At 40.4% G+C, this 26,133-nt stretch overlaps 1 protein-coding gene across 1 annotated transcript in view; it reads right to left on the reverse strand.

The window, feature by feature from the left end:
- caska (calcium/calmodulin-dependent serine protein kinase a) overlaps nucleotides 1–26,133 on the reverse strand; it is a 468,988-nt gene that overhangs the window by 119,917 nt on the left and 322,938 nt on the right. Inside the window, exon 12 of the mRNA XM_043701523.1 lies at nucleotides 1,471–1,592. Within this exon, the coding sequence (XP_043557458.1) occupies nucleotides 1,471–1,592 (122 nt within the window). The remainder of the gene's footprint in view (nucleotides 1–1,470; nucleotides 1,593–26,133) is intronic.

The following is a 26,133-nucleotide window of genomic DNA, read 5'->3' on the forward strand; positions in this document are numbered from 1 at the left end:
CAGAATGTTTCAATATCAAAAGGGATCTCATATACTGAGTTATGAACAATTGAAGAATATATCACGGTGGCACAGTGGTTAGCACTGCTGCCTCACAGCGCCAGAGACCCGGGTTCAATTCCTGACTCAGCAACTGTCTGTGTGGAGTTTGCACATTCTCCCAGTGTCTGTGTGGGTTTCCTCCGGGAGCTCCGGTTTCCTCCTACAGTCCAAAAATGTGCAGGTTAGGTGAACTGGCCATGCTAAATTGCCCGTAGTGTTAGGTGAAGGGTAAATGTAGGGGAATGGGTCTTGGTGGGTTGCTCTTCGGAAGGTCGGTGTGGACTTGTTGGGCTGAAGGGCCTGTTTCCACACTGTAAATAATCTAATCTAATATCCAAGCTGTACCAGCTTGATCTTATACACAAAATTTCAAGGAAAAATGGGAACCACAAGATCTGCACTGTATTGGAAAACAAATCTGGCAATGCTTTTTGTCAAATTGTAGCCATTTTGGCCAGTGGCATAGATATTTATGCCTGCTGCCTCAGTGCACACTGCAATCTGATGTAAAATTCCTGTCCTTAGCTGATAATTATCCCATAGCTGAGGTACAAGACTATTGTGCTGAAGAAAATATTCAATGCAAAAATTAGACAATATTCATTCAATATTTTTTGGAGGGTTCATTTTACTATCAGAATATGATTTCAGTAGTAGACAGTGGGGAAAACATTATAATTGCTTAAAACTTTCAGTATAAGATATTGAAGGAATTAACAAAAAATGCATTTAATAAATTTTTTCATTAAGGGGGCCCTGTGCGCCAATGCAAATGAGACCTAAGAAGATTTATTCAGATTTAGCACGAGGAACAGCAAATTGAACAGCTGGTTTTGGTAAAATTTCGAAGAGTTTAGCAAGAATTTCTGTACCACAAGGAGACAGCAAGAACAAAACTGTAACAATTACTATACAGGCTGTGTTGTGGTGGGTGAGTCTATATCAGTGAAATAACAATTTCTAAACTTTATAACAATCTAGACACAGACATGGAAAAATGCTCAAAAAATACACTGGGATCTGCCAATCCAAGGATTTCCTCTGGTTTGTACATCTTGAAGTAGCTACTGTACTTTCCAGAAAATGAAGTAAAAGCATCACACCCTCAAGGATCAGAGAAACCAACATGATTATTTTAATAGTACAGCAGTCCTTTTCAAAACATATTTGCTGTGTTAGTTATTTTAAACTGTGAATTCAACTCGGCCTCTGGTTCTCCAGGTACTTGGATTATTCAAGCACCACAAACCTGTGACAGTTTTTCTCAGCAACCCCCTGCGCTCTCTCTCACCACTCCTTGCACTCCCCAAAACAAAAGGATAAAATAAATTTGAAATAATTACCAAAAATTTTAAGTAAAACTTTGACATACACCTATGAAAAAGAATATTTAAGCCACATTTGAATGAATGGCTAAAAATGACTCACATCAAGTAGTGTATGGAGATGCTGATCCTGGAAGACACTGTGTAAAAAATCCAGGTCTTTTTCACTGCAATCTGTTAGTGCATGGATTTCCTCCAAACTATCCAGAACTTGTGAAACAGCCCCTACAGGTACAAACAAATTACAATTTTAAGCTATTTGAAATGATGAATATTGTTCATTTACCACGTCAGATGAAAATGATAGGAATGGTCAGACTAGTGATATAAAGCCTAAAAAACCAAGAAGAAATGATGTGATAAAATGGTTACCGTCACTGATATATTTTATCACTTTCCAGGCATGGTACTGTATAGCTAAGTTAAACAAACCGAAAGTAAACGGTCATCAATGCAAAACTACATTTTGTGAGATGCAACTGGTAAAAAAAAAGTCTCCACAGGAAATTTTTAAAAATTTCCGTTTTGTGACCTTTTTAAAATGAGCAAATATTTAATGACTTTACCTGCTTTCCATAAAATTACAAACTGACAGACTTATAACTGGAAAACTTCCAATTAGCAAGTGACAATTTTAATCTACTATGCCTGTTTCTCTATATTTTCTCTGAAACCATAAGGAAACAGTTTTGTTTTCTACTTTAGCAACAATATTACAGTGAATACATAGAACATGTTATGATTTTAACCAGGAATTGTGAAGGAGAACAAAGAATAACAGGAATTTATAACAATTGTATCACTCACAGTCACTATGGATTTATGAAAGTGAAATAGTGTTTCACAAACTTATTGGAGCCTTTTGTGGAGGTTGCAAGTAAAATAGTTGAGGGAGAAGGAATGGACTTATTAAAAGCTATCGACAACATCCCACACGAGACTTGTGTGGAAAATCAAAGTACACAGGATTTGTGGTCCATTGGCAAGGATTAAAAATTGGTTAGCAGCCAAGAAACAGGGCGTAGGAAAACCGGGGTCCTTTTTTGAAATGAAAAGCAGTGACAAGTGGGTTACCACAGGGATCAGATTGGACCCTAGCTCTTCACAACGTATATCAACAATTTGAATGAAGAAATTAAACGTAATACCATATATAATATATATACACTCACATAAAAGTCAATCTCATGTAAAAGTTGACCCCTTATTTTTGGCCAAAAACTCTTGTATTTTCCGTATAGCTCATGTAAAAGTCAAATCTACTATAATCGCATTATCAACCTCTTACAAAGGAAACTGTTCCCATTAACCCACTTAAATGAAATCACGATCATTAATTCATACCAGTGACTCTATTCATCACTCTTTATTTACTACAGTGTGTCTCTATTCATTCATTCATTCATTCATTCATAACTCTACTTAGCCCACTTTACATCACGTTTTGATTGATTGATTCATTCATTCATTCAAACCGATACTACGTTTATTGGTACCTAGCACACGTTGTGCACTATACATCCAAAAGTTAATATTGTTAAGAAGTTAATAATTTTAATTGTGCCATTATATTTGAATAAAAGTGAGATATATTAGCCATATATATCTTTAAATTTTTGACAAATCTGTTAATATTGCTGAGGTTCATTACATACAAAAGAAAATGGGAGGGAAAAGACAGACTTTGGCAAGAAAGTTCACGCTGCTTACACATTCAGAATTTAATAAATGTTTCATTTTAAGTGTGCCATTAAACCAGGCCATAACAATGTTGAACAGTGTGATTTCGCAGGACTTCAATGAATCTTTGAGATGTTAAATTGTCATACTGATATATATAAATAAAATTTCCTACCAGTATTTCATTCTTGTTCCTCTTGCTTTTATTCGGTAATAATTACCTTTAAAGTAATTCATTGTTTTTTTTTCTTTACCCAGGATTAGTTGAGCGATCAAATTGAGTTCCGCTAATAATACAGTATTTTGAACTGCAGTATGAATTTTAGCCCCTCAAAACTAGTACCCATGTAATAGTCATCCCTATAAAATTGAACCTTTAAAAACAGTCTAAAAATGTTGACTTTTACACAAGCACATACGTTATTTCCAAGCTTGCTGACAACACAAAACAAAATGGGATTGTGAATGATGAGGAGAATTTCAAGTAGTTTAGTGGTGATGTTGTCTGCTTTGGAAAAAACAGAATGGTAGTTATTATTTAAAATGGTGATTCTTTGAAAAATAATGATATAAGGGATCTGGATGGCTTTGTATGCCGGTTACTGAAAGAAATCATGCAAATTAGGGAGGCAAATGGTACGTTGGCCTTCATTGCAAGAGTATCACAGTACAGGAGAAAATAGATTGTACTGCTGCTCCACAGGGCCTTGGCGAGACTCTGCCTGCATTACTATTCAGAGTTTTGGTCTCCTTATCCAACGAAAGATATACTTGCCAGAGCAAAGGTTCACTGGATGGATTCCAGAGATGGTAGGTTTGTTGTATGAAAAGAGATTGGATATCCTAGGTCTGTATTCAGAGGGGTTTAGATGAGGGGCATTGAATTCTGACAGGACTTGGCACACTGGGCACAGAGATGATTCCTGAGTGGAGAATCCAAAACAAGGGGTCACGGTCTCAGGTTACAAGGTAGGCCGTAAGTAATTGATTTGATTAATTTATTGTCACATGAACTGAAGTACAGTGAAAAGCTTTGTTTATAAGCAGTACAGGCAAATCATAGTAAGCAATGATGTACAGATCAAAAAGACTTAGACAGAAGCATACAGGTTACAATTCACAGGGCATATGCTAGACAAGAACAATGCTAGCAAGATCAGCATTATTTGTGGTGAGAGAGTCCATTCAACAGGCTAATAAGGGTCAGGAGGAAAAATGTTTTCATTCCGAGGGTGTGAATCTGTGGAATTCTCTACCATAGAGAGCTGAGGGGGCCAGGTCATTTAAGTATATAAGAAAGAAATAGATGTCTAAGTGAGATGTTAAGGGGCTAATTTGCTCTGATGACCTGTTAGAAATTGAATGCCCTGGGGGTAAGGTGCTATGCTTCTCTGTCTTGCCGGTACAATGTAAAAGAATTTACATTATCATCTCCTATTCAGAATCAATAAGAACATTGCAGTTAAATTCTGACCACATCCTGTACTTTAAAAAAATGATTTACAACAGATCTTGCCATTAAGGAATGATTTACATTACATTGTTTCTGGAGATGATCAGGTCACTGCATTGTGTTTTGAGTGGCGTGTGATTTTGGGGGAATGGCTGGGGGTTCTTTTCTGGGCATTACTGACTGTGATGTAAAGATTTTGTATAAAGGAAGGACTGTTCCTTTGTTCAGAGAGCCTTTCTTGACATGCTTTGCAGGCATTGTTAAGTGATCCTCCAAAGCTTGTACTTGCTTAATACATTTTGGCTGTTCACAGAAGTTGGTGTATTGCAGTTGCATCACGTATGTAAGAATCTCAAGAAAAATAACCTAACATAAGGGCTAAACATGTCAAGGAGTATAGAGAAAGAGCAGAGGTACGGCATGGAAATAGTTGATCAGTTATGATCATGTTGAATGATGGAGCAAGGTCCATGGGTGAAATGGTTCACTCCTGTTCTTATTCTCTATATTTGTACAGAATAAAGCAGAAAAGTATTGAGAAACAGTTAGAAGAGCTCAAAATCAGCACAGGAAAGTACAATTGAGAAGCTAATAAAACATAACTTTTCTTAAAAGGTCAATCTTTGTCCAATCTTAAAGTGAGAACTCAATTTGATTTTACCCCTTCAGAGCAGGAATTCTGATGTCAAAATATATTGTCATTTCTTCATTGTTGCTGAGTCAAAATCTTGGAACTCCATGCCTAACAGTTCTGTGAATATATTTATATATGAAGGACTATAGAGATTCAAGAAAGCAATTCGCTGTTACCTTCTCGATGGTAACAGGGAAGGGCAATAAATGCTGTCCCAGCCAATAGTGCTCACATTCCATGAGTGAATGCGTAAAACAGAGTGTCTTCTTTGCAGCAGAGTTCTGATAAGTCAATGCAGCCCACGTGTCAAATCTTAGATCATATTTGTTGACTGATGTTGGAACTATATATAAGGTTCACAGAACCACCAATTGATCTTAAGATACCAAGATATTAAAATTATATAAATTAAATCATATAAATGTAATTAGTTGAAGTGCCCTGTCATTGCCTTTTTGATAAATCAAATATTAAGCAAAAGTTACTAAACTTTAGCTTCAGAAATTGTGGCAGATAAAATGGCTTATTTGATTTTTGGGGAATCTTTGTGCTCAATAGTGAGGGGTACCAGCTCTGGGAATAATTTTTCACTTTGGTTTCTTAATGGTAGCATTAAGCATTCCCAGGTTAACTGGAGTAGAACAGTTATTTAAGTTCTGCTCTAACAATGTGCTTTTTAATCTAACTGTTGATTCATGTCTATTAATTAATAGACATGAATCAACAATTTGATTAACCTTATCAACATGAATTGGATTACTATAAGTATTGCCTTAATATTTTCAACTGAAATGAAAAATCATTCTTGAAGCTTATAACTAAATATACTCTAAAGATTTCTCCCTTACATTCTCTAAAACTTAATTAAATTCTCTCTTTTAAAATCATCAGTCGGAATTTTTCAGGACTTCTCCTGTTCCGCTAATGTAACATATAGAAATAGGGTTGTCACTGAACTTCAGCACGATTTATGGCAAAGGAGTGGGACAAGTTCGGAGGAAATGCATTTCCCATCAATGATGATAAAATAATGTTTGGACACTTGAAGCCTTGATGAAAGATTCAAATGTTGAATAATGTTATCTTCCTTTTGCCTGTTTGTGCAGCTGCATGATCATTGATCTTCCATTTATGTTCTTGAGAGCTGACTTAATTTTGTAAGCTTTTAAGGACACTCAACTTTAACCATGCAATCAAAGCTCTGCTTAATACTATCATCTCATTCTAACATTGTATTCTTGTCACTTTTTCTGATTACGAATGTTTTGTTCAGTCTTGCTCTAATATTCAATATATTAAACTTTATTTATTTATATATATATTTATAATATATAAATATATGTTATCACTGTGTAATTATAGTATTATACATTTGTAAAGGATAATCGGATCTTTTAAAATAGATAAACATCAAATAAGACGGCTCCCAGAAGTCACATGACTGTTCTGCTAAATTCAATGTCAGCTATGTTATTCTCAGCATTGTTCACAAATGGAGACTTTGTAATTCAATTTACCCTTGACAACACAATGGGTCCTTCTAAAGGTGTGAGAATTCAAAGCTTTGACAAAAATGAGACTAGAATAACTCCCTGGAGAATTCTAACATAACTCTGTGGAAAAATGGTTCATCAAGTGAGGACAAAGAAACTTCTCTTTGTCTCTCTCCCCCAAAAGCTGCTACACATAGAGTCCAATTAGAAGCAGCACATGTATTCGAACACAGAAACCACTATAACTGATGAATTCTGACTTCATGTTTTCAACTTTCACTTTCAGAAAGAGAAAATACAAGGAAGTATCAGATCTGCAAAGACTGATGTTTCTTTCATTTTTTCAATAACATTTGACAATTTGCATTTTAGCTATTAATTAGCACTCTTCTACTTAGTAACTCTTAGCAATAAGTTGTGCAATAAACTAACTTTTGATATTGTTTAAGACTAAATCTTTACTGATTTTCTTTAAATCGGAACACTTGAAAAACTAAAATGTAGGCTCAATAAGTTCTATAAATTTGTACTTCTCAGACCACTGTGGACACACCTAGCGTAATTGTGACAAATGATATTATACACACACTAATGAAAGTTCGTGATTTGCCTCAACTTTCAAGACTGCTGTTTTCCTCTTCCTCAAAACATTTTCCCTTAATGCATTTTTCTTTCCAAACTATAGCCCTATCTTCAACCTCAACTGCTGTGCTAAAGTTCTTGAATTTGTCACAACCTGCCTGACTGTCCACATATTCTCTCTGAATTCCATCTTGCCATTTTCTGCTCAGATTAGATTACTTACAGTGTGGAAACAGGCCCTTCGGCCCAACAAGTCCACACCGACCCGCCGAGGCGCAACCCACCCATTCCCCTACATTTACCCCTTTACCTAACACTACGGGCAATTTAGCATGGCCAATTCACCTGACCTGCACATCTTTGGGCTGTGGGAGGAAACTGGAGCTCCCGGAGGAAACCCAAGCAGACATGGGGAGAATGTGCAACTCCACACAGTCAGTCGCCTGAGTCGGGAATTGAACCTGGGTCTCTGGCGCTGTGAGGCAGCAGTGCTAACTGCTGTGCCACCGTGCCGCCTTCAGTGCTGTGTCAAGATCACCAACAACATCCTTTGTAATTGTGGTGTACTAACCATTTTGACTTCTCTGAAATACCTATCACAACTGACCCATTCTTTGGTTTACATTTGAAACACTGCTCTTGCTTTGCACTTGTACTTGCTCAAATTCAGTAAGCACTACAATTGCTTCTCATCTCAGCCTCACATGGTCACATTAGATGTCAGTGCAGACTTATGAGGCATGAAGTTAGTAACATGTGCGCGCTGATAACAATCGGCCTTTCTTCTCTACTACTATTCTCTGCTCTTTAAATAGTGCTATGTAATGAAAACTGCTATACCACATTGTAGATGAACGAGAATTTCCTTCAACTTAAATCAAATCAAAGAGGCTGTTTGGTTTCTTCTTAGAATTCCACATCTTAGCATTGTCAAATTCAACCCCAAAGAAAGAGTCAATCTTATTTGACTGATTATAGTTTCAATGCTCGCACCCTTTTGTTCAGGAGGATTGCCTATTTTCATTTCTGCAAGATTGCCAGTATCCACATCTAGCTGACCCTCAAGGTTGTGGAAATATTTACCAGGCCAGATTTTGCAAAACAGTAACAGAAACTTATGGTGCTCACCATTATTAACATGTAAACCAAATACAATTTTCCAATACATTCACATGCAGTTGGCTGCTGTGTGAGTTGCTCTATTTTTCACCAAAAGACTGACCATTGGAATACATGGAATGGCATGAAGTTGCTGTATTTACTTGATATAGTAACACTAAACTCACCAAAATGTGTTAGGGCCTCTCCATTCCGTTCTAGCATCCTTTGAATGGCACAGTAAGTCTTAATTAGAATCAATGAGCCTCTCTGGCATGGAAAATTAACTTTGACATGTTATGTGGAGTCTCATTCTCTCAAATTTTCATTAATGTTGGTGTTCCAGGAAGATGCTACACATTTTGGATCACTGGCTGATAGCAAGTTCAGCCATGATTTTATGGGGACACAGCGTCTGATTTAAAGGCTGAAAAGTCCTTTCGCCCTATTACCTCTAGATTGATAAAGAGAAATCCATTGAAAGTTGACCAATTTCAAAATAAAGTCCTCATCTATAAACACTTATTTGAGACCTCATTTCAACCGATCATAATTTACATGTCCTTCACTTTTCTAATTAATTTTCTTGACTTTCGTCCTTTCATTCCACTTTAAGTTACAGAACATTCAGCCTTTTGAGTTCCATTCTGTTGAACACAAACTTTTGCCATACCTTCAAACTCCCCACCCCCTCTCTGCTTATCCTTCAGTTATTATGTTAATGTGTCTTAGTTATCATCTTGCAAACATCTCAGAAATGTTTTATGATGTTAAACAGACTACTGTATATAATGTGAAGGCATAGTGATTGGATAAAATGTAATCAAATCCCTCTGTTTTAAAGACATAGAGCCAAATATTCCAACTTTGGATCATTGAAGACTTGATAGATTCTGTAGAAGTCCTGATATGGAAATATATGTGGAATGTGCCTGGAAAGTTTCAACATCTGATCAGCAACTCCACTCTTCCCCAGTACCCCCTGTGAAAGTCTTTACTCACCGCAGACAGCTCTGTTATGTTTACCTGAATAGTTAATCAGGAATTGCTAGACACAGATTAAAACCTAGTCTAATTATAATTAACGCCACAGTTACCACCCAAACACCCCCAATCCCAACCTGACAAAACCTTGTGACAACTGTTTATCCTCTTGACTCAATCACAGTTACCGGACTAACCCCGATCAGACCCGATTACAACCTCTTCACCCAGATCCCAGACCTGGCTGTATCTGGCCACAGCCCACCTGGCCAGACACAGTCACACTCTTCCTGACCAGATCCAGTCAACCCTGCCCTGCCAGATCTGACTAACAACCGGTCCCATCCTCCCCACTAACTGTTTAATGCTAAAAGGAGGCAAATCCAGCCATTCTATGCTGCTTTGATGGAGTTACCCAATGGATATTGCACAGATTTGGAATTGCTGAGCTCAGAAAGTCCAAGGAGAAATGCGAAGCAGAACTAAACTGTGGGAATTAACAAATGTAACAGTAATCCAGCCATCATTGTTGCTGCTCAGAAGATCCGGGTTATTAGCTCAAAGACATTTCATCTTATCAGTTATCAATTTAAATTATATTCTGAACTCCTCATTGGAAGATCACGAAATGAATGGCTTTTTGATGGAAATGATTCCTGAAGAGGGCAAATGCTTAAAAACACTTGGAAAACATTTCTTGCATCATGAAAACTAAAGAAATAGTTAATAGCAGGGAATAAAGTTTATTATTCATGCTTTAACACTTACTTCTTGACACATGTGGATTCATTAAAATCTCTTTCATCCCTACAAAGAAAATCCTCTGATTAGGTTGAATTTGGCATTTTATGAATCATTTATCACATATGACATAAAGGAACTAATGGAAACAGATGGTTCACACCAACAGGTGATTTGAACTATTTATGAATAAACAAAATTTAAAAGGCTAGTCATCTGTCAAGTGTCACCTTCCACAGATCATGTACAGCATTCCCCATTACAGGCTTAACATCTACATCAACTACATTTATCCAGGCGCTTTAATAAGTTTGACAGTCCAATTCTCCAAATCCAAATGAAAACTAGCCCAGTTCTGCAAATCTGTCTTCACAATTCTCAGAATAATCTCTGGTCAATCATGTCAAAAGCATCAAATTTTTTTTTTGAAGACCAGTACCCAAAATGGCACAATATTCCAAAAATGGACACTCCTTCCTCCTCCCCAGTGATTTATGGAATGTAACAATTGATTCTACATTAGTCAAATTGTGAGCTGTGTTTAGTTAACGATACATTAATTGAAAGTGTTGATGCTTTAAAAAAACAGAAAAAAAATCCAACTCTTTCAGTTGCTATTCTTTAACTGCACAATTTCGTAGTTTCCTATTTAGTTTGTCAATAGCTATTTATAATTGCAATATTAGCAGAATGTTAATTACTCATAATATGAGGGAAAGTTAATAGAATTCAATTTAGGGGATTACCTATTATGTTTTAGCTTTGCTACTTAATTGGCTAACAGCATTAAAATGTAAAGTAATAATGCAAGATACCCAGGTTAAGCAGGAATATCTCCGTTTAGACCAGGAAGTGTCACTTCTAATCTCTGCCATGCTCAAGTAATCTGAATATTGCTTTTCTTTTGCTGCTGTTCTGTACCCAAGCACATTAATTCAATCTCCATTCTCCTCCCCAGCCCTGTGCTGTTCTCTCTCGGTCTCTATTTCCTGTCTCTAACAGCTTGCTATCTCCTTTCAGGTGCTTTGCATTGATTCATCCCCTCCCTCTCTTCAAGTACGATGCAATAAAAGGGCATTAGCAACCATGGAATTCCATACATATTGACTGTGCCCACCTCCTTGGGTGACCAACCAGATAGCCCTAGATGAAAAGTGCCCAGATCCCTGATTGGGTGGCTGTAGTTTCCCTGACTGTGTTAGTCCAACCCTATCACCTTTGAACTGGCCACCAATGGAGCCACAGGACTGTTACCCACTCCACGGAATGCAGAAGCACAGCCCCTCTCTCTGAGACCAACCCCACCTGATACCCAATTGTGGCCAATCTGCTGAACTGGTATCGGAGACTGCCCATGGCTTACTGTACTGGGACCCACTACATAGTTTCAGGATTATCAATGTGCGGACATTAGCTGCCTGGTCTTCACCATGGACATGCAATCCCTCATGGCCTTCGGGTTCCCTGCTTCTTCCTGGAAAGGAGGCCTGAACTCCCCCATCCACCATCATTCTTCTCCAGCTGGCTGAACTCATTCTCACTTTAAACAACTTCTTTTTAGTGCCTTTCTTCAGGTCAAAGGTGTGGCTGCAGTTATGCCTATATCTTTGTGGGGCTCATGGAATATTCCTTGGTCTGATGATATAAATCACCACTGCTTCCCCCTCTCAACCTGAATTGGAAAAAAAATCAATTTCACTTTCAATTTCCACGCTGCTCTCACCTTCACTGGTCCGCTTTGGCTCTTCCCTTTTCTTTCTCAACATCTTTGTTTCCATTTCTGACGGTCACCGAATTCTGGTATGTATTTTGTATATGCTTAATCACATCATAGACTATGTATGCGTTGTTCTAGTTTTCTCTTTTAATAACTGTAGGTTTCAGCCATTTTAAAGTAATCGTGTCTACTTATATTGTGGAGAATGGTGCAAAAAAGTGGCTATGGGATCAGAGACTGTATGAAGGGGAAAAACAAAGGATATGGTCACTAGGTCAGAAGTAGTCAAAGCAGAAGCTATCTAGATTACTACCTTTGGTCAATCTGGTCAATTCAGGGGCAGGGGGAAGAAGTTGTGGGCAGCAGAGATTAATTGATAGCAGTTGCTAGACAGTCAGGGTGAGAAGTCCTGAGGACCTGAGAAGCTGGCAGACGGTCATTTGTTCTGTGTTGGAGAGGGATTGGCAACTAAGGAAAAGTTATCTCCATTTAACTAAAAAGTGTTGCCGTTAGTTTTAAGGAGCTGGAGGCTCAATGAATTTCCAGGGGATAAGAGCAGGTGTGAAGAAAGCCTATTATTGGCATTTGCTTGGTGCAGCTGAAAAATATTGAAGCTCAGAAGTTGTGATGGATGTTGCAAAGACTGGCCGTTCTCTTCCCAGATGAGGTCATGATATCAGATCACAGTAGTCTGGTCTGAGGGCACTATCTCCAGTCCATACGAACAGTCACTGACCTTCTCTAATGTGCTAGGGCAAGTGCTGAACTTTTCTCTCTGCTTCCTGACACACACCACCTATTTGCTTCTACATCCACCAAAGCTCAAGCTCTACTACACTCATCATCCCAAATTGTCAAAGGCAGGATATTAGAATGGATAATGGATTGGCTAAATAATAGAAGTCAAAGAGTTGTAGTAAAGGGGGCATTCTCAGGATGGCAACCAGTAACTATGAGTGCCCGAGGGATCAGTGTTGGGGCATCGTGGAAGTGAATGTACTATAGCCAAGTTTTCAGATGACAGCAAATAGGTGGGAAGACAAGCAGGGAAGATGACAAGGAGTCTACAGTGGGACACAAGTTAAGTGAGTGGGCAAAAACTTAGCAGATGGAATATACTGTGGGAAAATGGGAGGTTGTGCACTTCGGCAGGAAGAATAGAGAAGCTGAATGTTATTAAAATGGAGAAAGACTACAGCCAGGTATAACACAGAGGGATTTAGTAGTCCTCAAACATTAATCACGAAAAGTTAACATACAAGTTCAGTAGGTGAAAAGGAAAGCAAGCCAATTAGTATTAGTCTGCTCTTGCCCTCCTTTTTCACCCAGCATTGGCATGAGGTGACCATGCCAAGTGTGCTCATAAACTGCTTGCTCCCTTGATACAAGGGTTCTCTTGACCATGGACAAAATTGTCTATCGCAGACTCCCTTCCCATTCACACACCCATGTGAATATGGTTTCCTCCCCTTCGCAATTGTCATCCTCTTTTCTCCCCAGCATTCAGTCTCAAATCCTAAAGATTATCTTGCTGAATTTCCTTCCAGCACTAGTGGCCCCCTTTCCACTATACCTCTCCATTTGACTGACATGTCTTGCATACTGACTGTGGTCCATCACTTTGGGTGAACAAAGCAAATAGCCCCGGATGAGAAAGGTCCAGATCCCTGACTGTGGCTGTATGTCTCCCTGACTACATTAGATTAGATTAGATTACTTTACAGTGTGGAAACAGGCCCTTCGGCCCAACAAGTCCACACCCACCCGCCAAAGCACAAACCACCCATACCCCTACATTTACCCCTTACCTAACACTATGGACAATTTAGCATGGCCAATTCACCTGATCTTTCCCCCCACTACCACATACCTTTCTCCTCCTTCCAGACTGGCCGAATAGCCACTTGGGAGCCAGAGGAGTGATCGTTAGCCATCCCCTGGAATACAAAAGCACGGGCCTCCTCACTGGGATCATACCCACTTGAAACCTGATCGTGACCAATCCCCTAGGCTAGTATTGGAGGCTGTCCGTGACTTACTGTCCAGGCACTCTCTGACTTACAGGTGCATCCTTGGACTTGAGAGAAGATTACTTGTCTAAAACGTTAAGACATAACTGCACATGAAATATGTTTGCTTCATAAGTTGGTGGCACATGCTGCAGCTATGAGATTGTTTAACCATATTGCCACACATCAAGATGTACATCTCTAGATTAAGGACAGCTGACCAACAAGGTAAAACTGCAAAAAAAAACCTAAGGCATAGATGCTGAAAGCAGGCACGTGGGAGCTAAGTTAGCAAGTGCTAAGACAGCAAGCAATCAGTACTGAACTGCAGCCTGGTCCAATCCAGGAGTTGTTCTTACTGCAACTTTTCAATGCTAGTTACCAATGTGTCATGCCATGTATGTGGCTCCTGAGCACCTTGCCAAATGTATTGGAGAAGTGCCATGATGGTTGTGAATGCTGGATGCCAGTGTCAGTAGATGAGGTTGCATGAAGCTGGAAAGTGGATTGTGCTCTGTTATGCAGTTTGGACATTTGCATCATCTGAAGTAAACAACACGCTGAATTTGCAAGTACTGCATCTAGTTTCCAGGTTGAGCTTTCCTCAACTGCTAGCTTGTTTGGTGTGTTTGCTAAGGTAGAATGCTGAATGTTAATGAAGCAAGTCAGGTGTTAACTAGGCATTTAACAAACAATAATCCCCTTTAGTCAAGAACTCATCACTGCCTGCCAAGAATCTCGCCACATCTCTTGTCAAAACCAGAAAGATGGGACTTGTTGGACTTATTGTTTGATTCTGCCACAAATCACACCAGAGCCTATGTTGTTCAGAACCCCGTAAGATTCCGCTCAACACTTATTTCATATGAATACTTGGCATTCTCACAACTACATGCTTAATCACTTCTACCCACTCAATTAGATAGGACATATACCACTGATTCAGGCCATTTGGTAAATCAATACATGCCAAAGTACCTCACGTGTCTGTTTAACTCTCCCTTAAATACAATCTTTACAATTCACTTCAACCATTCCACGTGTGCAGGTTTGACATTCTCACCAGTCTTTTGGGAAAAATTTGCTTTTGAAGTTTGAAGTCTGATTTATTGCTGTCACATGTACCAAGATACAGTGAAAAGTGTTGCTTTTCATGTTATACAGGTAGATCGTACCATAGAAAGTGCATCAGGATAGCAGAACAGAGTGCAGAATTAAGTGTTACCGCTGTGGAGAAGGTGCAGAGAAATCAAGATTAAGATTTGAAAGTCCATTCAAAAATCTGATAACAGCGGGGAAGCAGCTGTCTTTGAAGCTGTTAATACACGCATTCAAACTTTTGTATCGTTTGCCTGACAGATGAGGGCGAGAGTGTATAACCAGGGTTGGAGGAGTCTTTAATTATGTTGGTTGCGTTCCCGAGGCAGTGAGAAGTATAGATAGAGTAAATGAATGGGCTGTGTTCACAAGCCTCTGTGGTTTCTTGTGGTCTTGGGAAGAGCAGTTGCCACACCTCGCTGTTATTCATCCAGATAGGTGCATCAATAAAAGATTGATGAGAGTCTTTGTGGGCATGCCGAATTTCCTTAGCCTCCAGAGGAACTACAGACGTTGTTGGGGTTTCTTGACCCTCATGCTAGCGTGGGTGGACCAGGACAGATTGTTGCTCACTGTCATTCCCAGGATCTTGATGCCCTTAGCCATCTCTACCTCAGCATCATTGATGCAGACAGGGGTGTGCCCTCAACCCCACTTCCTGAAGTCAATGACCAACTCCTTCATTTTGCTGAAAGAGAGATTGTTGTCTTTACACCGTGCCGCTAAACATTCAACCTCTATGTATTCCGTCTTGTCATTTTTAAGATTGGACTTACAACGGGGGTGTCATCAGCAAATTTGTAAATGGGGCAAATTTTGGCCACACAATTGTGAATTTGTAAGGAGTATAGTACGGGGCTGAGTACGTAGCCTTGTGGGGCACAGATATTGAGTATTATCATGAAGGTGTCGTTGCCTATACTTACTGATTGCAGTCTATGGGTCAGGTGGTCTTGGATCCAGTTATAGGGGGGAGCTGAGACCTAGGTCTCAGAGTTTAGAAATGAGTTTGTTTGGAATTATGGTGTTAAAGGCAGAACTGTAGTTAGTAATTAGGAACCCGATGTAGCTTTTGAATTCTTTATTGAAACTCTTGGCAACTAACTTATATTGAAGGCCTCTAATTATGCTCCTTTCCACATGTGAAAACATTCTTTTTGTATCAACTCCATCTTTATTAGGTGACTCCTCAGTATCTTTTCCTCTTGATATGAATACCCGCACATACATACTCCCATGGTATTTATCACACAATAGCTAAACTTCTTCCTTGCATTTCTCATCACTTATATTACCCGAAGAGCTTCCTATCACTGCTTCTGCTAAGCTACATGTATAGCGTCCTGGGAAATTCCACACAGGTCCTGTTCCATACTAAATACTCTGTGTATGGTCACAAAGTTTCAAGGGTTCCACATGTGAGAACGTAGAATCAAATTATCATTTTTTGTGGATTAGCGCATGCTGAGTTAAAACAAACTTTCAGTTTTGCTCATTAGGGATGCATTGTGAAGCAAGTCTATGACAAGGTTGAGGGACTAGAGGACCATATAAAGGACATTCTTCATGTCCTAATTGGCAAAGTTGTTTGGTCAAGAATTACATCAACAAAGTAGTTGAAGAATTTAAATGGACAATGACCATGGTAACAGAGTCACTGAAAGAGACACAACGTAACTGTAGCTTCTCAGTTCCACGTACATCTGGTCTGAATTATGCATCTGTTGCACCTTGTTGGAATGGAGAAATCAGTAAAGAGTGCAAAGAGGTTTGCCAAAAATGAGATGCCAATTTGATGAAGCATAACACAGGTTTCCATGCATGCTAAACAGTAGAAAACTCATGCAATTGACAGAGCTAAGCAATTTTACAGCCAAGAGATATTTATAAGCTTCCCAAACCTGATATGTCTAATCATAATTTGTAGTGGACAATTAAACAACTAACCAAAGTCTCCAAAAATATTCCAATTCTCAGTGTTAGGTGCCCAGCACAACTATGAAACCAAGGCTAAAATATTTACAATCACCTTTGAGCATTATCCAACTCAGTTTCTTTCTGCAATCTTAAGCATTTGTGATGTCTGCCTTCAGATAATTCATTCCTTGTGGTAGAATCCTTTGAGAAGAGAGGATCTCCTCTAAGTGACGGCTTATCAGTCCATTTGTATTCAGCTGTGAGACTTGATTGGCCAGGTGATTCACCCTGATCAAACTCATACTGTACCGAGCATAAATATCTCAGACAGCCTCACACTCCCCAGGGTTACCATCATCTACATGCAGGATAGTGGGCTGGACACCTACCTTATCAACCTGGACTGGGAAAAGAACATTGATAGGATATTGTGCACCTGCAGGAGGGTCGTACTTTTCAAAATGGGCTTTGTGGAGGAATCTGTAATTTGATTCAACTGTTCTACACCAACATGGTTAGTAAAGTCTCAATCAATGGATGGGAATCAGAAACATTCCCGATCAGATCTGGAGTCAGGCAAGGCTGTCCACTTTCTCCTACCTTGTTTCTGTGTTGTACAGAACCTTTTGCTGAGTTAACCAGAAATGATGTGAGCCTGAGAGGGATGACTATTCCAGGCAGTGGAGGCTGGCAGATCAAAGTCTCCTTGCAAGGGATAATGTTGCCATTTTCTGCTCAGATCTGCTGTCAGTATGCACGTACAACCAGTTAGAATTGGCCTCAGGAGGAAAGGTAATTCGAGGCAAGAATGAGGACATGTTCTTTGGGACTGGGGTAACTAATCATTTACTTCTTTTACAGTCAGGACAAATTACCTGAAGATGCTGGGAATATGATTCAGAGGGGATGGGGCATGTGCAAAAACTTGGGGGAGTGTATTGCCACGGTGAAGCGGAAACTGGGCTTGGGGAGCACCGCTCCCTCTCCATTTTGGGTAAAAGCCTGGTCATCAGATGTGAGGTTCTGTCAATGTTGCTGCACATAGTACAAGTCTGGTCAATTCCTCGAACCTGCACCTCAGCAGTCACCTGAACCATCTTCCAATTCACCTGGAGGTCAAAGATGGACCATGTCTGCAGGAATACCACCTACAAAGCTCTGGATAAGATAGGAGAAGGACATACACACCCATCCTGATGGCGACCTTTATATGTGGCTGCATCAAGCTATGTGTACAGCCTCAGTATGCAAACACCAAGCGTCACTACATACTGAGGTTCTACCCATTCCTGGTGTTGTGAAGGATGGGTCTGGTCTTGGTGCTCCAGGTAATCAGACCATTCTGTATGGCCTGTCCTTCGTGAATAGGTATGCAAAGTAAAACACCTTTGACCACAATTTCATACAGAAGTGGTCATTACATGGCATCTTTGAGACCCTGCAGGAAAAGTAGAGACCATAAGACATAGGAGCGGAAATTAGGCTATTCAGCCCATCAAATCTGCTCTGCCATTCAATCATGGCTGATAAGTTTCTCAACCCATTCTCCTCATAACCCTTGATACTCAAGAACCTATCTCCATCTTAAATATACTCAATGACCTGGCCTCCACAGCCTTCTGTGGCAATTAATTCCATAGATTCACCACGCTCTGGCTGAAGTTTCTCCTTACCTCCACTCTAAAAGGTCTTCCCTTTACTCTAAGGCTGTTGCCTTAGGTCATAATGCAATCTTCCTAACATCCACTCAGTATTCTTTAAGTTTCAATTACATCCCCCTTCATCCTTCTAAACTCCATAGAGTATAACCCAGAATTCTCAAACATTCCTCATATATTAAGCTTTTCATTCCTGGGACCATTCTCAAACTTCCTCTGAACACGGTCCATAGCCAGTATATGAAGAAGGGCTGAAGAAGGGCTTATGCCCGAAATGTCGATTCTCCTGTTCCTGGGATGCTGCCTGAACTGCTGCGCTTTTCCAGCAACACATTTTCAGCTCTGATCTCCAGCATCTGCAGTTCTCACTTTCTCCCCATAGTCAGTATATCCTTCCTTAGATATGGGGCCCAAAACTGCGCACAATACTCCAAATGTGGTCTGGCCAAAGCCTTATACAGCCTCTGAAGTACATCCCTGCTTTTAGATTCAAGTCCTCTCAAAATAAATGTCAACGTTATGTTTGCCTTCCTAACTACTGAACTCAACCTCCAAGTTTACCTTGAGAGAATCCTGAACTAGAACTCCCAAGTCTCTTTGCACTTCAGACTTCTGAACTTTCTCCCCATTTAGAAAATAGTCCATGCTTCTATTCTTCCTACCAAAGTGCATGACTGCACACTTTCCCATGTTGTTCTCCATCTGCCATTTCTTTGCCCACTCTCCTAACCTGTCTAAATCCTTCTGCAGCCTCCCTGCCTCCTCAATGCTGCCTGTCCCTCTATCCATCTTTGTAATGTCTGCAAACTTAGCCAGAATGCCCTTAGTTACTTCATCTAAATTGTTAATGTATAAAGTGAAACATTGCAGTACCAACACTGAGCCTTGTGGAACACCACTTGTGCTGCCATCCTGAGGAGGACCCTTTTATCCCCACCACTTGCTTTCTGCTAGACAGTCAAGCTTCTATCCATGCCAGCACTTTGCCTCTAACACCATGGGCGAAAGTGAGGACTGCAGATGTTGGAGATTAGAGTCAAGAGTGTGGGTGCTGGAAAAGCACAGCAGGTCAGGCTGCATCCGAGGAGCAGGAGAATCAACGTTTCAGGCAAAAGTCTGATGAAGGGCTTTTGCCAGAAATGTCGATTCTCCTGCTCCTTGAATGCTGCCTGACCGGTTGTACTTTTCCAGCACCACACCCTTGACTCTAACACCATGGGCCCTTATCTTACTCAGTAGCCTCCTGTGGAGCACCTTGTCAAAGGTGCTGCAGGGGGATCCTGTTGTGTGGTTACCTGAGCAGACTGTCAAAGTCATTGAGTAGAATGCCTTATCGTCAGAACTTTCCAGCAATGACCAAGACACTGCCCATCAGATTCTTTAAGCAGTTCCACTCTCTGTATACCATTGCATGCTGCCCTCAAAGTAGCTGTAAAAGTGAAGAGACTGTCGCTCATCTTCTTCTGAAATGTGCCTTTGTAAAGGTTTGAAGAGAGGTGCAGTGGATTTCATCAAGGTTCATCCTGAGCAGCTTCATGATACAGCCTCTGTGCTCTACAGGCTGTTCCCCGGGATGCATAATGAGACAAACATTGACTGCGCCTGGTGGAACATCAGCTCGGTGAAAGACATTCTTTGGTCTGCCTGGAACTTGCTGGTCTTACACTGTAAAGAGTTGGATCTCAAATTAAGTGTTGCAGACTGGCACATTCTATGGCCCAGGACTACATGGTGAGAGAGACATAAAGCTTGAAGCAGCTGCCATTAAGGTGCAGTGGGAGAGACCACAGTTCAGGTCTTCCTACCAAAGTATAATGAGGATTCGTTCAGTTGTCGGACCCTCTTTGTGCTTCAAAATGAACAAAAATGGTTTCCTGCACAAGTAGAAAATCCCTTTTTTTGCAACTGCACAGGAGCTCGGAGCAATGTTACAATTCCAATTTTTTTTGTTTCTTTTTCTCTACAAAGACTGTACAGATATCATTTAGAACCTTTGTATACACTTAGAGATGACTTTTATGAATAAAGTATAATTTAATGTTTAAAAAATCAAGAAAACAGCTAAATGCATTGCATGTAACAAAAGGTGTGACCCTGATAATATTCCATCATAATACTGAAGACTTGTGATCCAGAAATAGTTGGGATGATATTTAGGAATTTCTGGTATCAACACAACACCGGCATCCACTTGGCAATGTGAACAATTGTCCAGATATGTTCTATCCATGAAATGTAAGACAGTAAGTAAATCTGGCCAATTATTGAGCACCAGCATTTCAATCATCAAAGTAATGGATGATGTTGTTGATAGTGCTATCAATCAGCACTTAAAATAAAAATAACTTGCTTACCAGTGCTCAATTCGGTTTCTGCAAGCATTATACAGCTCCAGACCTCTTTACAATTTTGGTCCAAACACAGACAAAAGACCAGAATTCAATAGGCAACATTTGATTGACTAGTGTGTCAAACATCCCAAGCAAAATGGAAGGATCCAGATGGACTGTCTTTCATCGGTTAAAGTCATACATAGCACCAAGAAGGTTATTGGAGGCAAATGATCACTGTCCCAGGCCATCAATGCAGGCAGTATCCTCTGTCCAACTATCTGCAGTTGCTTCATGAATTATCTCCCTTCCATTATAAAGGTCATGGATGATGTTTGCTCTTGATTGCATTGTTTGGTTCCATTCATAACCCTTCAGTTAATGAAGCAGCCTGCTTCATCCAGACTTAGCTGATAAATTCCATTTTAACATTTATACAACATAAATGCCAGGCAGTGACCATCTCAAAGAAATAATGTAACTACTTCTTCATGTACAACAGCATTATCATTGCATACTCAATCATTAACATCCTGTGGTACCACTGACCAGAAACTTAACCAGACCAGTCACTTAACTACAATTACTATCAGAACAGGTCAGAGTTTGAGAGAACTCGTTGCCCTCTAGCATTGCATACAGTGGAAGCAGAATGCACTATTTGCAACTTATACTGCAACAACTCTTGAAGGCTCATTGCACAGCATCTTCAAAATTTGTGACACCTGTCACAAAGAAGAATAAAGACAGCAGGTTGCATGGGAACATCACCAATTACAAATTCCTTTCAGACAAGACATCATCTTGACTTGGAGTATATTGTTGTTCTTTCAGTGTCATTTGGTCAAAATGTTGGAACTACCTCCCTAATAAGAGAAGTGTAATTGCATCACAAGGACTACAGTGATTCAGGAAGATGATTCACCAGCATTTTCTTCAATGCGATGGACAATGAATTCTGGCCATTCTAACAATGCCCAGAACTCAAATGAGGGGAAAAAAGATAGAAGTGGTATAAATATTTTGAGGTAAACCGCTGCAAGCTGTAATCATGCTGGAATTGTGGGTTCTGATGGAGCAAAGTTCCTATAATAAATTGTGAACTTAATAATAAATAATGTTGCTATCATATTGGAATGATGTAATATGATTTACCTAAGTACTCATCTTGGAATCCATAACACGAGATTCTTAAAGACAAGAGTCTGTGGTTGTTGCAACTGATGATTGCATCTGTATTCTAGTGTTTAAAGTAATTGAATCAAGTAGGATAGGTCAGAAATCACATAGCACCAGGCTATAGTCCAGTATGTTTATTATTTGAAATCACAAGCTTTCGGAGTGCTGCTCCCTTGTCAGGTGAAGTCACCTGATAAAGCTGCAGCACTGCAAAAGCTTGTGATTTCAAATGAACCTGGACTATAACCTAGTGTCATGTATCTTCTGACCTTATCCACCCCAGTTCAACACTGACACCTCCGCATCATCAAACATAATAGAAAGCAGTCACCAATATCAAGTATTGAGAAAACAGACCATGCAGAACATCAACATTTTAAAAAGAACATTCCAATCTCACTAAAATAAAAACACAATTCTACGGATGCTGGAGGTCTTGAAACAAAGTGCTAGAGAAACTCAGCAGGTCTGGTACCATCTATGGAGAGAGAAACAGAGTTAACACTGAGTAGAATATGACTTTTTTCAGAACTGAAATGTCGAAACATAATGTAGATTTTATACTTTTGGAAAAGTGGTGGATGGGCAAGTGGAATAAAAGGAAAGGTCAAAGACATCTTAGAGGACCAGGGAGATTAAAGATGAAAACAAAGAGAGTGGGAACAGGTTTGCATCACATACAGATAGGGTGGTTAAAAAGGCATTTGGCATGCTTGCCCTCATTGCTCAGTCCTTTCAGTATAGGAGTTGGGAAGTCATGTTGAGGTTGTACGGGCCATTGCTGACACCTCTGCTGGAATACTGTGTCCAGTTCTGGTCACCCAGCTACAGGAAGGTTATTATTAAGCTGGAGGGGGTTCAGAAGAGATTTACAAGGGTGTTGCTGGGTCTGGAAGGTTTGAGTTATAAAGAAAAGGCTAAATCGGCTGGGACCTTTTTCACTGGAGCGTTGGAGGTTGAGATTCATCAATTGAGGGGTGGCAAGACATGGTAATCAGCAGGAGGCTTTCCTTTCCCATAATTGACTGGTGCATTGAGACTTCATGGGAGTAAATGTTGAGGACTCTCAGGGTAACTCCCTACTGACAGTATACCATGCTGCTGTCATCTTTGCTGATTCTGTCCTGGAGGTGGAACAGGACACAACTAGGGATGGTGATGGCATTGTCTGGAGAATTGTGTGCCAGGCATGACTGAGACTATGACTGTGTTAGGCTGTTGCTTAACTACCATGAGACAACGCTCTCAATTTTGGCACTAGCCTCTAGATGTTGACAAGGACACCTTTGCAGGGTCGACAGGACCGAGTTTGCCATCGTCAACTTCAGGTGCCTAGCTTGATGCCAGGTGGTCTATTCAGTTTCATTCCTTTTCTGACTCATTTACATCTACTCTCCATTTACTGTTCACTAATGAATCCTCTGTCCATCCAAAAATATTACGCCCTACACTATAAACTCTTATTCTGCATACTAATGAGTCCAAAAGAATTAATGCATAATTGGAAAATGAAATGTTGGGCTTCACTGTAACACTGCAGAAGGCCGAGGACAGAAATGTGAGCATGAGAGCAAGATGGTGAAATGCAGGGGTTTGAGCTGCAGATGTTGCAATGTAGCAGGAAGGGGAAAATTACCTCGATACTGCTCCAGATAGTGGACACACTACTTAAATGAGGCAATTCAAACTTCGTCTGGTATCAAACACAGGGGCTCAGTGACTGTAGCTGAGGCAAGTATGGGGACTCAAGGTGCCTCCATTCCTGAAGTTGCCTAATAATTACAAAGTTCTTGCAAGCTGTGTTGATAACAGTGAGGAATTCAGGGAGGATGAGTGATTTCATAGAATCATAGGATCTCTACAATGTGGAAACATGCCCTTCGGCCCAACAAGTCCACACCAGCCCTCCGAAGAGTATCCCACCAAACCCATTCCCCAAACCTCTTACTCTATATTTACCCCTGGCTAATGCACGTAAACCTAAACATTCCTGAACACAATGGGCAATTTAGAATGGCCAATTTACCTAAACTGCACATCTTTGGATTGTGGGAGGAAACCAGAGCACCCGGAGGAAACCCACGTAGACACGGGGAAAATATGAAAGCTCTACACAGACAGACAGTCGCTCAAGGCTGGAATTGAACCTGGGTCCCTGGTGCTGTGAGGCAGCAGTGCGAACCATTGAGCCAGGAAGCCATTCTAGTGGAGGGAGGAAATGGAAACATAGCAGTGGTAGCACTGCTTACAAATCAAAAAAATTGGCAGCACTGTAGGGCAACAATTTTGACAAATGATAAAGAGCGTATTAGGATTAAGAAAACAACAGTCCAAAAGGGGGAAAAAAAGGCAAAATTAAGGGCTTTTTACATAAATATTTGTAGTAATCAGAACAAAATGGATTAATGGAACAAACGGAGGTCAATGATGTGATCGTATAGCCATTACAAAGACATAGTTATAAGGAGATATACTAATTATTCAGAGGTATGTTACTTTTCAAAAAGATAAGCAGGAAGAGAAAAGTAGTGGGGTAGCTTTGTTAGCCTAAGATGGAATAAGCATGAGAGCAAGAGGTGCTCTTGGATTAGAACATAGAACAGTACATGCCCTTCAACCCATGAAGTTGTGCCAAGCATTTATTTTAATCAAAGATCAACCTAACCTACACACCCCTGAATTTACTGCCGTCCATGTGCTTGTCCAGCAGTCGCTTCAATGTCCCTGTCTCTGACAACTGCTGGCAGTGCATACCACACATCCTCCACACTCTGCGTAAAGGACCTACCTCTGATATCTCACCTATACCTTCCTCCAATCACCCTCATGACATCTATTTCTGTCTTGGAGAAAAGTCTCTGGCTATCTACTTTATCTTTTCCTCTCATTCGCTTGTACACCTCTGTCAAGTCAATTCTCTTCCTCCTTCTCTCCAGTGTGAAAAGTCCTAGCTCACTCAACCTTCCTTCATAAGACATGTCCTCCAATCCAGGCAACATCCTGGTAAATCCCCTGTGCACCCCCTCTAAAACATCCTTCCTATAATGAGGCAACCACAACTGGACACAATATCCCAAGTGTGGTCTAACCAGGCCTCGACAGAGCTGCAACAAAACTCGCGGCTCTTAAACTCAATCCCCCTGTTTAATGAAAGCCAAAACACCATATGTCTTCTTATCAATCCTATCAACTTGGGCGGCAACTTTGAGGGATCTATGTACGTGGACTCCAAGATTCCACTATTCCTCCACACTGGCAAGAACCCTGTCTTTAACCCTGTATTCAGCATTCAAATTCAACCTTCCAAAAATGAATCATTTTGCATTTATCCAGGTTGAACTCCATCTGGCACTTCTCAGCCCAGCTCTGCATCCTGTCAATGTCTTGTTGTAGCTTGCAACAGCCCTCGACACTATCGACAACACTGCCGACCTTTGTGTCTTTGGCAAACTTACTAACCCACCCTTCCACTGCTTTATCTAAGTAATTTATAAAAACTACAAAGAGCAGAAACCCAAGAACAGATCCCTGTGTGACATCACTGGTCATCAACCTCCAGGCAGAATACTTTCCATCCACTTCCACGCGCTGTCTTCTTTCAACCAGCCAATTCTGTATCCAGACAGCTAAATTTCTCTGTATCCCATTACTTCTAACTTTCTGAATGAGCCTATTAGAACATAGAAAAATACAGCGCAGTACAGGCTCTTCGGCCCTCGATGTTGCGCGGATCCAAGCCCACCTAACCTACACTAGCCCACTATCCTCCATATGCCTATCCAATGCCCGTTTAAATGCCCATAAAGAGGGAGAGTCCACCACTGCTACTGGCAGGGCATTCCATGAACTCACGACTCGCTGAGTAAAGAATCTACCCCGGCCCTTTGGCCCTCGATGTTGCGCCGATCCAAGCCCACCTAACCTATACTAACCCACTATCCTCCATATACCTATCCAATGCCCGCTTAAATGCCCATAAAGAGGGAGAGTCCACCACTGCTACTGGCAGGGCATTCCATGAACTCACGACTCGCTGAGTAAAGAATCTACCCCTAACATCTGTCCTATACATACCACCCCTTAATTTAAAGCTATGCCCCCTCATAATAGCTGACTCCATACGTGGAAAAAGGTACTCACGGTCAACCATATCTAAACCCCTAATCATCTTGTACACCTCTATCAAGCCACCC

This window comes from Chiloscyllium plagiosum, chromosome 12, assembly GCF_004010195.1.
Source record: "Chiloscyllium plagiosum isolate BGI_BamShark_2017 chromosome 12, ASM401019v2, whole genome shotgun sequence".
Classification (NCBI taxonomy): Eukaryota; Metazoa; Chordata; class Chondrichthyes; order Orectolobiformes; family Hemiscylliidae; genus Chiloscyllium; species Chiloscyllium plagiosum.